At 40.6% G+C, this 14,576-nt stretch overlaps 1 protein-coding gene across 4 annotated transcripts in view; it reads right to left on the bottom strand.

The window, feature by feature from the left end:
* si:ch211-180a12.2 (uncharacterized) overlaps positions 1 to 14,576 on the bottom strand; it is a 73,326-nt gene that overhangs the window by 23,531 nt on the left and 35,219 nt on the right. For 3 of the 4 annotated variants that reach the window (XR_008759287.1, XM_055921094.1, XM_055921084.1), the window contains exons 6-9: positions 10,079 to 10,240; positions 8,258 to 8,593; positions 6,680 to 6,730; positions 6,135 to 6,389 (exon numbers count right to left, since the gene is read on the bottom strand). Coding sequence is in view for 3 of the 4 variants with exons in the window: in XM_055921094.1 (XP_055777069.1) it covers positions 6,135 to 6,389; positions 6,680 to 6,730; positions 8,258 to 8,593; positions 10,079 to 10,240 (804 nt within the window). In the remaining variant the exon portion in view is untranslated. The remainder of the gene's footprint in view (positions 1 to 6,134; positions 6,390 to 6,679; positions 6,731 to 8,257; positions 8,594 to 10,078; positions 10,241 to 14,576) is intronic. The other variant, XM_055921108.1, reaches the window with a different exon arrangement.

Raw genomic sequence — 14,576 nt, 5'->3', positions numbered from 1 at the left:
ATTGGCCAAAGCTTTTGATACGGTAGACCAGTGGTTCCCAAACATTTTATAGTCCCGTACCTCTTCAAACATTCAACCAGGGTCAGCGCACTCTCAAATGTTGTTTTTTGCCTTCATTGTAAGCCTGCCACACACACACACTATACGACACATTTATTAAACATAAGAATGAGTGTGAGTTTGTCACAACCTGGCTCGTGGGAAGTGACAAATAGCTCTTATAGGACCAGGACACAAATAATAATAATCTTGCTCTTTATTTAACCATCTTACATTTTAAACCTTATTTGTTCATCGAAAACTGTGAATAACTCACAGCAGGTTAATGAAAAGGGTGTGCTTGAAAGGATGCATGTAACTCTGCAATGTTGTGTGGTATTGGAGAGAATCTCAGTCTTAAAACTTCTTATGGCTGCAGTCCCGGTAATGGGACCGATATGACAACAGCCAGTCCAAGTGCAGGGCGCCAAATTCAAAAACCAAAAATCTCATAATTAAAATTCCTCAGACATTCATGTGTTTTATATCATTTTAAAGGTAATCTTGTCGTTAATCCCAACAAAGTGTCCGATTTCAAATAGGCTTTTCAGCGAAAGCACTACAAACGATTATGTTAGGTCACCACAAAACCACAATAAGCATAGCCATTTTCCCCAGCTAAATATAGCTTCACAAAAACCAGAATAGAGATAAAATTGAATCACTAACCTTCGATTATTTTCATCAGATGACACTCATAGGACTTCATGTTACACAATACATGCATGTTTTGTTTGATTAAATTCATATTTATATAAAAAAATCTGAGTTTACATTGAGGCGACAAGATTCACTAAATGCAAAAACATCAAGTGACTTTGCATAGCCCTTCGTTTCAACAGAAATACTCATCATAAATATAGATGATAATACAAGTTATACACATTGAATTATAGATATACCTCTCCTTAATGCAACCGCTATGTCAGATTTCAAAAAAACTTTACGGAAATATAAACCATGCAATAATCTGAGACGGCGCTCAGGTGATTAGCCAAATTAGCCACCATGTTGGACTCAACAGAAACCAGAAAATACATGATAAATGTTTCCTTACCTTTGAGGAATTCATCAGAATGTAGGCCTATGAATCCCAGGTCCACAATAAATGCTTGATTTGTTCGTTCATGTCCGTTATTTATGTCAAATTAGCTACTTTCGAATTGTTTACCAAAACCCTAACCAAAGTCTCAAAGCGCGACCACTATAACGTGACGAAAGGTCCAAACATTCCGTTAGTCAGTAGAAACATGGCAAACGATGTACTGAATCAATCTTTAGAATGTAGTTAACATACATCTTGAATAACGTTCCAACCGGAGAACTATAACGACTTCAATTGAGAGATAGAACACAGCTGCCTCTTACGTGAACGCGCTTGGGGAATGCATGGTCACCTCATGGGACCTGATACTAAATTCTGTCTAATTCGACCCCCCTTCACATTAGAGTCATCAGACTTAGTTCTGTTGATTGCTGACATCTAGTGGAACCCCAAGGCAGTGCAACATCATTAATATCTCAAGTGGATTTCTTTAGGGACTCTGGTGAATACACAGAGGCTCAGATTTCTGACTTCCTGTTTTGATTTCAACTCAGGATTTTGCCTGCCAATATGAGTTCTGTTAATCTCACAGACATAATTCAAACAGTTTTAGAAACTTTAGAGTGTTTTCTATCCAATACTACTAATAATATGCAAATATTTGCAACTATGACTGAGGAGCAAGCCGTTTGATATGGGCACCTTTCATCCAAGCTACTCAATACTGCCCCTTCAGCCATAAGAAGTTAAATCATTTTCCACACAAAGTCTGTGCCTGTATTTAGTTTTCATGCTAGTGAGGGCCGAGAATCCACTCTCACATAGGGACGTGGTTGCAAAGGGCATCAGTGTCTTTAACAGTGCAATTTATCAAGGCAGGATGCTCTGATCCCAGCCTAATCCAGAAATCTGGCAGTGGCTTCTGATTAAATAACATTTTCACAGAACCGCTTGTTGCAATTTCGATGAGGCTCTCTTGTTCAGATATCGGTAAGTGGACTGGAGTCAGGGCATGAAAGGGATAACGAATCCAGTTGTTTGTGTCATCTGTTTCGGGAAAGTACCTGCATTAGGTGCGCACCCAACTTACTCAGGTACTTCGCTATATGACATTGTCCGTAAGCTTGAGATCATTTGCACGCAAAGAAATCATACAATGATGGAAAGACCTATGTGTTGTCCTTGTCAATGCAGACAGAGAAGAGATCCAACTTCTTAATCATAGCCTCAATTTTGTCCCGCACATTGAATATACAGCTGAAGTTGGAAGTTTACATACACCTTAGCCAAATACATTTAAACTCAGTTTTTCACAATTCCTGACATTTAATCCGAGTAACAATTCCCTGTCTTAGGTCAGTTAGGATCACCACTTTATTTTAAGAATGTGAAATGTCAGAATAATAGTAGAGAGAATGATTTATTTCAGCTTTTATTTATTTCATCACATTTAGTTGGTCAGAAGTTTCCCACATATTTGCACCTCTTCGATGGTCCAACGTCACTGTCTGTTGTTTGGTGCTTTCCCGGGTAAGGGGGTAGTAGCTCTTCGGCTCCATCAGATTGACAACTGTCAGTGTCCATGCTAGCTGGGCTAACAACAAATGTAGAATTACTGATGTTAGCATTGGATGTGCTCGTAGAAACAGAACAACTTGTGTCGTCGACAGGTGCAGGTGTAGTACTGCTGGTAGTAGCAGTACTACCAGTAGAGCTGGTATGTCTCTCTATGGATGCGGGCCTTACTTTTTTTAAACCATTTATCCATTTTCGAGCAAACGGAATGAGCAGAAGCTACGTTTGGCTATATACGGACCGTTAGTGGAATTTCCGCGAGAGAGTAACGGTTAATGTGATTGGATGTTAATTATTTGACTAGGCTACCTGTATTTGACATTGTGTTTTTATTTAGCTGAACACTAGGTGGTTTAATTTATTTTTGGCAGTGAAACGAGGCTACTCAGGCGAGAAAGAAATCTCACCCAAATGTATAGCCCCATTGGAAAATATAATATATATATTTTTTAAATGTGAATCACATTTTTATTTGGCGTACCCCCAACGGCATTCCCCAGTTTGGGAATACCTGCGGTAGACCATTCCATTCTTGTGGGCCGACTAAGGAGTATTGGTGTCTCTGAGGGGTCTTTGAGAAAGGTAGTTACCAAACCAGGCCAAAGAGTGCAGTGTATAATGTCAGAACATCTGCTGTCTCAGCCACTGCCTGTCACCAAGGGTGTACCCCAAGGCTCGGTCCTAGGCCCCACGCTCTTCTCAATTTACATCAACAACATAGCTCAGCCAGTAGGAAGCTCTCTCGCATCCATTTATATGCAGATGATACAGTCTTATACTCAGCTGGCCCTCCCCGTATTTTGTGTTAAACGCTCCACAACAAATCTTTCTTAGTGTCCAACAAGCTTTATTTGCCCTTAACCTTGTTCTGAACACCTCCAAAACAAAGGTCATGTGGTTTGGTTAGAAGAATGCCCCTCTCCCCACAGGTGTGATTACTACCTCTGAGGGTTTAGAGCTTGAGGTAGCCACCTCATACAAGTACTTGGGAGTATGGCTAGATGGTACACAGTCCTTCTCTCAGCATATATCACACCAGCAGGCTAAAGTTAAATCTAGACTTGGTTTCCTCTATCGTAATCGCTCCTCTTTCACCCTAGTTGACAAACGAATCCTGATTCAGATGACCATTCTACCCATGCTAGATTACGGAGTCGTAATTTATAGATCGGCAGGTAAGGGTGCTCTCGAACGGCTAGATGTTCTTTACCATTCGGCCACAAAATTTGCCACCAATGTTCCTTATAGGACACATCACTGCACTCCATACTCTTCTGTAAACTGGTCATCTCTGCATACCCGTCACAAGACCCATTGGTTGATGCTTATTTACAAAACCCTCTTAGGCCTCACTCCCCACTATCTGACATATCTATTGTAGCCCTCATCCTCCACATACAACACCCGTTCTGCCAGTCACATTCTGTTAAAGGTTCCCAAAGCACACACATCCCTGGGTTGCTCGTCTTTTCAGTTTGCTGCAACTAGCGACTGGAACGAGCTACAACAAACACTCAAACTTGACAGTTTTATCTCTTCATTCAAAGACTCAATCATGGACACTCTTACTGACAATTGTGGCTGCTTTGCATGATGTATTGTTGTCTCTACCTTCTTGCCCTTTGTGCTGTTGTCTGTGCCCAATAATGTTTGTACCATGATTTGTGCTGCTACCATGTTATAGTGCTGCCATGTTGTGTTGCTACCATGTTGTTTTCATGTTGTGTTGCTACCATGCTGTGTTGTCATGTGTTGCTGCCATCCTATATTGTCGTCTTAGGTCTCTCTTTATGTAGTTTTGTGTTGTCTCTCTTTTTGTGATGTGTGTTTTGTCCTATATTTTGATTTAATTATTATTATTATTATTTTTAATCCCAGCCCCCGTCCCTGCAGGAGGCCATTTGCCTTTTGGTAGGCCGTCATTGTAAATAACTGACATACCTAGTTAAATAAAAAAGCCCCTTTGGCAGCGATTAGAGCCTTGAGTCTTCTTGGGTATGATTCTACAAGCTTGCCAAACCTGTATTTGGGGAGTTTCTCCCATTCTTCTTTGCAGATTCTCTCAAGCTCTGTCCGGTTGGATGGGGAGTGTCTGTGCACAGCTATTTTCAGGTCTCTCCAGAGATATTCGATCGGGTTCAAGGACATTCATAGACTTGTACCGAAGCCACTTCTGTGTTTTCTTGGCTGTGTGCTTAGGGTTGTTGTTCTTTTGGAAGGTGAACCTTTGTCCCAGTCTGAGGTTCTGAGCGCTCTGGAGCAGGTTTTCATCAAGGATCTCTCTGTACTATGCTCCGTTCATCTTTCTCTCAATCCTGACTAGTCTCCCAGTCCCTGCCGCTGAAAAACATCCCAACAACATGATGCTGCCACCACCATGCTTCACCTTAGGGATGGTGCCAGGTTTCCTCCAGATGTGAATCTTGGCGTTCAGGCCAAAGAGTTCCATCTTGGTTTCATCAGACCAGAGAATCTTGTTTCTCATGGTCTGAGAGTCCTTTAGGTGCCTTTTGGAAATGTGCCTTTTACAGAGCAGTGGCTTCCGTCTGGCGTATTTACCATAAAGGCCTGATTGGTGGAGTGCTGCAGAGATGGTTGTCCTTCTGGAAGGTTCTCCCATCTCCACAGAGGAACTCAGGATCTCTGTAAGAGTGACCATCGGGTTCTTGGCCACCTCCCTGACCAAGGCCCTTCTCCCCTGATTGCTCAGGAAGGTGCATCATCACTAGCTCTAGAAAGATTATTGGTGGCTCCCAACTTCTTCCATTTAAAAATGATGGAGGCCACTGTGTTCTTGGGGACCTTTAATGCTGCAGACATTTTTTGGTACCCGTCCCCAGATCTGTGCCTCAACACAATCCTGTCTCGGAGCTCTACGGACAATTCCTTCGACCTCATAGCTTGGTTTATGCTCTGATGTGCACTGTCAAGTGTGGGACCTTATATAGACAGGTGTGTGCCTTTCCAAATCATGTCCAATCAATTGAATTTATCACAGGTGCACTCCAATCAAGTTGTAGAAACATCTCAAGGATGATCAATGGAAACAGGATGCACCTGAGCTCAATTTCGAGTCTCATAGTAAAGCATCTAAATACTTATATAAGTAAGGTATTTCTGTTTTCTATTTGTAAACTTTTTCTAAAAACCAGTTTTCACTTTGTCATTATTAGGTATTGTGTGTAGATTGGTGAGGAAAATTGCTTATTTTATAAATTTCAGAATACGTCTGTGATGTAACAACATTTGGAAAAAGTCAAGGGTTCTAAATACTTTCCGAATTCACTGTACCCCCTTAAAGGGGTAGTTGACCCAAATTATGAAATTATGTATTTGTTTCCTTAGCCTAAAAGCAGTCTGTGGACTCTTAGGTAAATAAAACCTAAGCTTGGATTGCAGTCTCTCCTTTCCATAAACTATATTTAAGGTAACAAATAATACACCTTTAACCCTCACGACACCACCTTCCTCTCACCTCGGGTCTCGCGGGTGACGGGGTGCTTGAGGGCGATGTGATGGACGCTCACCCACACCTTGGTGCCGCCGTGCTCCAGTTCGGCGCGGGGCAGCTTGCACTGGCTCATGGCTGAGAAGAAGCCCTGGGTGTCGGGCCGTGGGGCAGACAGGGCCTGGGAAGCTACGGGGCTCAGTTCGCCTCCCTGGCAGAACCAACGGAAGGTGATGATGTCTGGATGGAAGCACGAGGCCTGGGTGGTCAGGGTGACCACACCTGGAGGAGAGTGGAAAGAGACATGCAGCGTATAGACTTGTGTGGTTCAGTTTGTAACAGTGCAGCACTGGCAAAGCCAAGGTTGTGTGTTCAATTACCACAGGGATCTTACACACACACAAAACATTTTTTTTGCACGGACTGTATTGTAAGTCGTTTTGGATAAAAATGTATGCTATATTGTCAAAACTGTTAAAAACGCAATTGATCAAGTTGAAATGGAATTGACTCCAATCCTGATATGCAATGTACTTTCATTTGTATTTTAATTGAACTTGAGTTCATCTTACCGGAGTCATCACCTGCCTCTGTGAGCTGAATCTCTGAGACCTTGGGGGGAGCTGAAGAAAGGTAAGAGAGGACAGGACAAGTCATTTGAAAGTATTTTTTCCACATTTTGTTGTGTTACAATCTGAAATTAAAATTGATGAAATTGAGATTTGCCATCTCTGGCCTACACACAATACCCCATAATGTCAAAATGGAATTATGTTTCTTAGAAAAAAAATTGAAGTTCAGGAGTAAAAATGTGCTGAACAAGTCACATAGTAAGTTGCATGGACTCACTCTCTACAATAATAGTGTTTAACATGATTTTTGAATGGCTACCTCATCTCTGTACCCCACACATACAGATCATTTTAAGGTCCCACAGTCGAGCAGTGAATTTCAAAGACAGATTCAAAGACAGATGAGGATGGTGAAGTTATTAATTACACTTTGGATGGTATATCAATACACACAGTCACTGCAAAGATACAAGCGTCCTTCCTACCTCAGCTGCCAGAGAGTAAGGAAACCGCTCAGGGATTTCACCATGAGGCCAATGGTGACATTAAAACAGTTACAGTTTAATGGCTGTGATAGGAGAAAACTGAGGATGGATCAACAACATTCTAGTTACTCCACAATACCAACCTAAATGACTGAGTGAAAAGAATGAAGCCTGTACAGAATAAAAATATTCCAAAAATTGCATCCTATTTGCAATAAGGCAGTAAAGTAAAACTGCAAAAAAATGTGCCAAAGAAATTAACTTTATGTCCTGAATACAAAACATTAATTTGGAGCAAATCCAACACAACATCATATTTTTAAGCATTGTGATGGCTGCATCAGGTTATGGGTATGCTTATCATCGACAAGGACTAGGGTTTTTTGGGGGATAAAAATAAATGGAATAGAGCTAAGCACAGGCAAAATCCTAGAGGAAAACCTGGTTCAGTGTGCTTTCCAACAGACACTGTGAGACAAATTCTCCTTTCAGCAGGACAATAACCTAAAACACAAGGCCAAATATACACTGGAGTTGCTTACCATTAAAGACAACATTGAATGTTCCTGAGTGGCTTAGTTACAGTTTTGACTTAAATCGTCTTGAAAATCTATGGCAAAATTTGAAAATGGCTTTCTAGCAATGATCAACAACCAACTTGAGAGAGCCTGAAGAATTTTTTAAAGAATAATATGCCAATATTGTACAATCCGGGAGTGGAAAGCTCTTAGAGACTTACCCAGAAAGACTCACAGCTGTAATCACTGCCAAAGGTGATTTTAATATGTAAATTAGGTATTTCTCTACCAATCAATTTGCAAAAATATATAAAAACATGTTTTCACTTTGTCATTATGGGGTATTGTGTGTATTATTTTATTTAATCCATTTTGAATTCAGGCTATGATGTGGAATAGGTCAAGGGGTATGAATACTTTCTGAAGGCACTGTACACAGACAGAAGGAAGAGAAAAAGTAAAATACAGTGTTTCTGTAAAAGAGACAGGGTTGTATTCAATTCCATTTTAATTCAATAAAATTTCCTGAATTGAAGCAAATTGACACCAACCCTGGTGCGAGAGCTGTCCCTTACCTAATATGGTGAACTTGTCTGACACCCTCTCCACCACAACTTTGTCTTTCCCCACATAAGACACCTGGCACTTGAACACCGCACCCTTGTGGATGGAGATCAGGGGGATGAAGGAGAGCGAGGACAGCAGTCGCTGCTTGCTGCTGTCCCCCGTCGAGTGCAGCGGGCCCTGGGTGTGCAGCTTGTAATAGCCCACGTCGCCAGCAGAGAGCAGCAGGGGACCCTTCTCCGGGACTGGGGAGGTGAGCGTGAGACCGTAGGGTAGAAGCATGGTGCTTAGTTGGTTACGGAGAAAGTTAGTGTTGTTAGCGTACGCTTTGAATGTGGGACGGGATTCTGGTCATTTGATGTTGCACAATATTTGTTAGTAGAATTATGTCATGAAAAAAACAAAAGGCAGCGAGTTACTTAAGATAATGTACTGCACAAAGGCAAAACGCTAAATAAATGACAAAATAAAGTAATACTTCACTTAATTAAAAGTCCTTCTATAATTACTTGTATAATACTATATAACTTTATGGTGCCTACTGTTGTCTCTCTATGTAGGACATTTTAAAATGGCTGAAAATTCTATACAAATTCTGTCAGTTATTCAGTCAGGATCATTATGAGATGATAATAAGACATAATACATGCTTATGACATGTCTTACAATACCTTCTAACTGTATAATAATGTTTTATACCTGTAGGCTGTAATTAAAGTGTTACCGAAAGAGACATTGTGGTATGGCTCTATGTGTATATACACTCAACACAATATGCATTTGGACAGTGAAACATTTTTAATTTGTCTCTATACTCCAGCATTTTCGATTTGAATTCAAATGTTTCATATGAGGCAACAGTACAGAGTGTCACCATTAATTTGAAGATATTTTCATACATTTCCGTTTTACCATTTTAAAATGAAAGCACTTATTTTATGCATCTACCCCCACCCCTATTTGAAGAAGTCATAAGTATTTGGACAAATTCACTTAAAGTGCATTAAAATAGTCCAACTTTTTGTAGTTGGTACCATATTCCTTGTACGCAATGATTAACGTCAGGCTTGTGATCTTATAAACTAGTTGGATGCATTTGCAGTTTGTTTTGGTTGTGTTTTGGTTTGGTCTACGTTTTGCCCAATAGTAACTGAAGGGTGAATAAGCAGTAATGTTCTTTTTAAGTGAGTAGATCAAATGTTTCTGAACACATCTAAATTAATCCCGATTATGCCGTAATTAGGAAAAGTCATGAATGAATCATGAATAACGATAAAGAGGCTACAACAAAACATGCTAACCTCTCACTATTACTAACAACAGGGGAGGTTCGCAATTTCTTTTGGGGGGAACAGTATGATATTTGTGACTCTGTAACTTTCTCACTCATCATTATTCACGATCCAGTCATGATTTTCCATAACCATAGTAGCATCCACATGAATGTAAAAGTGTTCAGAAAAATGTCTTATTCTTACTAACAAAAAAAATGGCTACAAAATGACACAAGACACCAATCCTTTCCAATACATAATCTGAAACACAACCAAAACAAACTGCAAACGCATCCAACAAGCTTGATGTAGTCATTACGTGCAAGGAATATGGGACCACATGCTAAACTTTTGACTACTTAATATACATTGGAGTATGGCCACATTAAAACATGTAACTTCACTGTCCAAATAAATATGTTGTAGAGTGTATATAATACTATAATGCTTTAAAATAGTATAATGCTTTATAACATATTATAATCATGAATGGGCCTCTAAAATGTCTTAGAATAAAGCTTATAATATGTTACGTGACATATTGTGGTTTGACTCTACCTGTGTGTGAGGTGTCTGAAATGGGGGTGTCATTGAGGAACCAGGTGGTCTGGACCCTGTCCACCCTCCTCCCCTCCACACTGATGGTCACCCTGCCCTTCTGACCCACAATGACCCGGGGAGGCAGAATGATCCCCGATACATTTAGAAACTTCTGCTTCTCTGGGGAGGGAACGAGGGAGAGGGACAGAGAGAGAGAGGAGAGGGAGATAGATGTCAGTGGTGATATGAACACAATTTTCTGAGACTAGTGGTGTTGCAAAACTTCATAATAAAAGTGCAATTATATACATACAGTGGGGGTCTGAAATTATGGCACCCTTGATAAAGATGAGAAAAAAAGACTGTATCCTGCGTCTGCGTTTATGGACTGCCCTCTTCAATTCAAACTACAAGTCCGGAGATTGCAAAATGTTGATTTTGTGGTTAATTAACAATTTATTTGTGGATTTTGACGTGTGCTTGGAGTTACTGTCTTGCTGGAAGATCCACTTGAGGCCAAGTTTTAGCTTCCTGGCAGAGGCAACCAGGATTTTGGCTAAAATGTCCTGGTACTGGGTAAGATTCCTGATGCTGTTGACATTAACAAGGGGCCCCGAGACCGGAAGCACAAAATAGCACCATAACATCAAAGATCCACCACCTGATGTCACAGTAAGTATGGGGTACTTTTTCTGCATATGCATCTTTCCTTCGACAGAAAACCCACCACTGGTGTGCATGGCCAAAGAGCTCTATTTTCATGTAATCTGACCATAGCACTGGGTTCCAATCCAAGTGCCAATGCCGTTTAGCGAATTCCAGGTATTCAGATTTGTTGGATGACATGAACATATAGCCCTTCGGCCACTCACACCAGTGCTGGGTTTTGCTTCAAAAGAAACCCCATACCTACTGTAAAATCAGGTGGTGGATCTTTGATGTTATGAGGCCATCTTGCTTCCAGTGGTCCTGGGGCCCTTGTTAACAACTAGAACCCCCTGGCCTTTCAGCCTTTAAGTACCCACTAGACAACATTGCCGGGCGTCCTGTTTAGCATACTGATCAGATGCATATCAACGCACAAGGTGCGCAAACATGAGCACCGAGGCTCAATAAATGGCGGATAAGCAATTGTAAACCATGAATTGCATCAATAAATATTTGTGGAAATATATCCATGTAAAAATATAACAAGAATGGTTATTTCTCTGAATAAAGTCAAGGATATGTTTGTATAATTCTACAAAGTCCTAGTGAAAAAAGCACATTTTTGGTATTTCTAGCCAATGACGCAATCAACATTCTAACAATCTAATAAATAAATGTAATTCATGCTATCGGAAGAAGAATTTGGTTGTTTTTATAAAGGTCTTAGGTAACATTAGAAAACCAAAAAACTATGTAGCATGTTTTAGTATCTTTTACAATAAATGTGATTTGTAATAGCTTTATAGTTAATAAAACAGTCCCGTCACAGCCTCTTTTTACAAAGTACAACATAAAAAAGAATGGTATCAACCTGCAAGACGCGCGGTCAACTTATTAACATGAGCGCCAATGATGATAAATAGGCATAACACAAACTCATTACACTTTCTAAATTAAATCAACCTCTTCACCCTCCTTATCATTCATTTAGGGCTAATTTAAATTCAATTGTGAAGTAATTTGCAAAATTATCGCCCATTCATCCATTTTTTTCATTCATTCAGTGAGGACAGAAAGCAGCATTAGCGTACCAATGCTAATTAGGGTACCAAGGTCCTTCTGACAAATTAGCAATTTAAAATACAAACATTTTGGAAAAGTCATGCTCCAGGACCTGCTAGGCTGATAAAAAAATGCAAGCAATTCATTACGATCATACAGTTACTGGAGGAAAAAGGAATCACTTTTCAACTTGATTCCCGGCAGTACTGTGGGTATGGAAGCGAACACAGAGAATGGAGTTCACAAGCACCGATGAACTCCTGAACAGGCTGTAGGAAACCTTGCAAGTTGGGAGAGCGCCTAGTACCCCGAGGAGAGGTAAAAGTAGAAAAAAACTGATAAGAACACTAGGCTACATAGAGTGATGCCAAAGACCAGCTTATCGTTAATTGACACAATATTCCTTCCCTCTCCCTCCTAATACAATCTAAACTACATTGTCCCCAAGTAACTGTTCTTCTCTAGGATGTAACGATAGAATTAGCAAATGCCAATGAGATATACACAGACACTGAAAATACAGTATAAAAGAGGAAATATAGCATGTTAGCATGCAATAATTGTTAATAATTGATTGATGTACAGTTGAAGTCAGAAGATTACATACACTTAGGTTGGAGTCATTAAAACTCGTGTTTCAACCACATTTCTTGTTAATTGAGAAATTATAGTTTTGGCAAGTCGGTTAGGACATCTACTTTGTGCATGACACAAGTAATTTTTAAAACAAATGTTTGCAGACAGATTATTTCACTTATAATTCACTATCACAATTCCAGTGGGTCAGAAGTTTCCATACACTAAGTTGACTGTGCCTTTAAACAGCTTGGAAAATTCCAGAAAATGATGTCATGGCTTTAGAAGCTTCTGATAGGATAATTGACATCCTTTGAGTCAATTGGAGGTTTACCTGTGGATGTATTTCAAGGCCTACCCTTAAACCTGCTTGACATCATGGGAAAATCAAAAGAAAAAGACCTCAGAAAAAAAATGTAAACCTCCACATGTCTGGTTCATCCTTGGGATGGTTAGGACATCTACTTTGTGTATGACACATTGTGCATGACACATTGTGCATGACACAATATTGTAGACCTCTACAAGTCTGGTTCATCCCTGGGAGCAATTTCCAAAAGCCTGAAGGTACCACGTTCATCTGTACAGACAATAGTACGCAAGTATAAACACCATGGGACCACGCAGCCGCCATACCGTTCAGGAAGGAGACGCGTTCTGTCTCCTAGAAATGAACGTACTTTGGTGTGGAAAGTGCAAATCAATGCCAGAACAACAGCAAAGGACCTTGTGAAGATGCTGGAGGAAACAGGTTCAAAAGTATCTATATCCACAGTAAAACAAGTCCTATATCGACATAACCTGAAAGGCCGCTCAGCAAGGAAGAAGCCACTGCTCCAAAACCGCCATAGAAACGACAGACTACGGTTTGCAACTGCACACTGGGACAAATATTGTACTTTTTGGAAAAATGTCCTCTGGTCTGATGAAACAAAAATAGACATGTTTGGCCATAATGTCCATCGTTATGTGGCTTGCAAGCCGAAGAACACCATCCCGGCTTGCAAGCCGAAGAACACCATACCAACCGTGAAGCACAGGGGTGGCAGCATCATGTTGTCGGGGTGCTTTGCTGCAGGAGGGACTGGTGCACTTCTCAAAATAGATGGCATCATGAGGTAGGAACATTATGTGGATATATTGAAGCATCTCAAGACATCTGTCAGGAAGTTAAAGCTTGGTCACAAATGGGTCTTCCAAATGGCCAATGACCCCAAGCATACTTCCAAAGTTGTGGCAAAATGGCTTAAGGACAACAAAGTCAAGGTTTTGGAGTGGCCATCACAAAGCCTTGATCTCAATCCTATAGAAAATCTGTGGGCAGAACTGAAAAAGCGTGTGCGAGCAAGGAGGCCTACAAACCTGACTCAATTACACCAGCCCTGCCAGGAGGAATGGGACAAAATTTACCCAATGTAAGGGAGTGCCTGGTGTAAGGGAGTAACTGGTGGCAGGGAAATCAGGCGCAGGAGAGCAAAACTGAGTAATCAATGGAGCAGTCTTATTCAGAAAACCACCGGAAACCAGAACAAACAAATGGGTACAAAACCCGTCGCGCACCAGAGAAAACATGCACTTACAATAAACAATCCCACACAAAGACATGGGGGGAACAGAGGGTTAAATATACAACAAGAAATTGAGGGAATTGAAACCAGGTGTGAGGAAAAATGAGACAAAACACATGGAAAATTAAAAGTGGATCGATGATTGTTAGAAGACCGAGCGCTGCCCGAACAAGGAGAGGACCCAACATCGGCGGAAGTCGTGACACCCAATTTATTGTGGAACGCTACTTGAGTGTAGGTAATCTTCTGACCCACTAGGAATGTGATAAAAAAAAGCTGAAATAAAAAAATTCTCTACTATTATTCTGACATTTCACATTCCTAAAATTAAGTGGTGATCCTAACTGACCTAAGACAGGGAATTTTTACTTAGATTATATGTCAGGATTTGTGAAAAACTGAGTTTAAATGTATTTGGCTAAGGTGTATGTAAAATTCAGACTTCAATTGTATGTGTTGGTGTGTATGTGCGAGAGGGTGAATATGTGGGTATGTGCCTCTGCATATGAATGGGAGAGTGTAGGAGGGTGAATATGAATATGTGTAGGAGGGCGAGAGAGAATGGGTGTGCAGAGGCATAGGGTATATGCAGTGTGTGAATGAAGGAGAATGGATGAGTAAGTAGATGTGTAGAGGGGTGTAAATGTGTTTGAGAAGAGAAA

The sequence above is a fragment of the Salvelinus fontinalis genome, chromosome 1 (assembly GCF_029448725.1).
Source record: "Salvelinus fontinalis isolate EN_2023a chromosome 1, ASM2944872v1, whole genome shotgun sequence".
NCBI lineage: Eukaryota > Metazoa > Chordata > Actinopteri > Salmoniformes > Salmonidae > Salvelinus > Salvelinus fontinalis.
The sequence above is the reverse complement of the archived record's forward strand: the minus strand, read 5'-3'. Positions and strand labels throughout refer to the sequence as shown.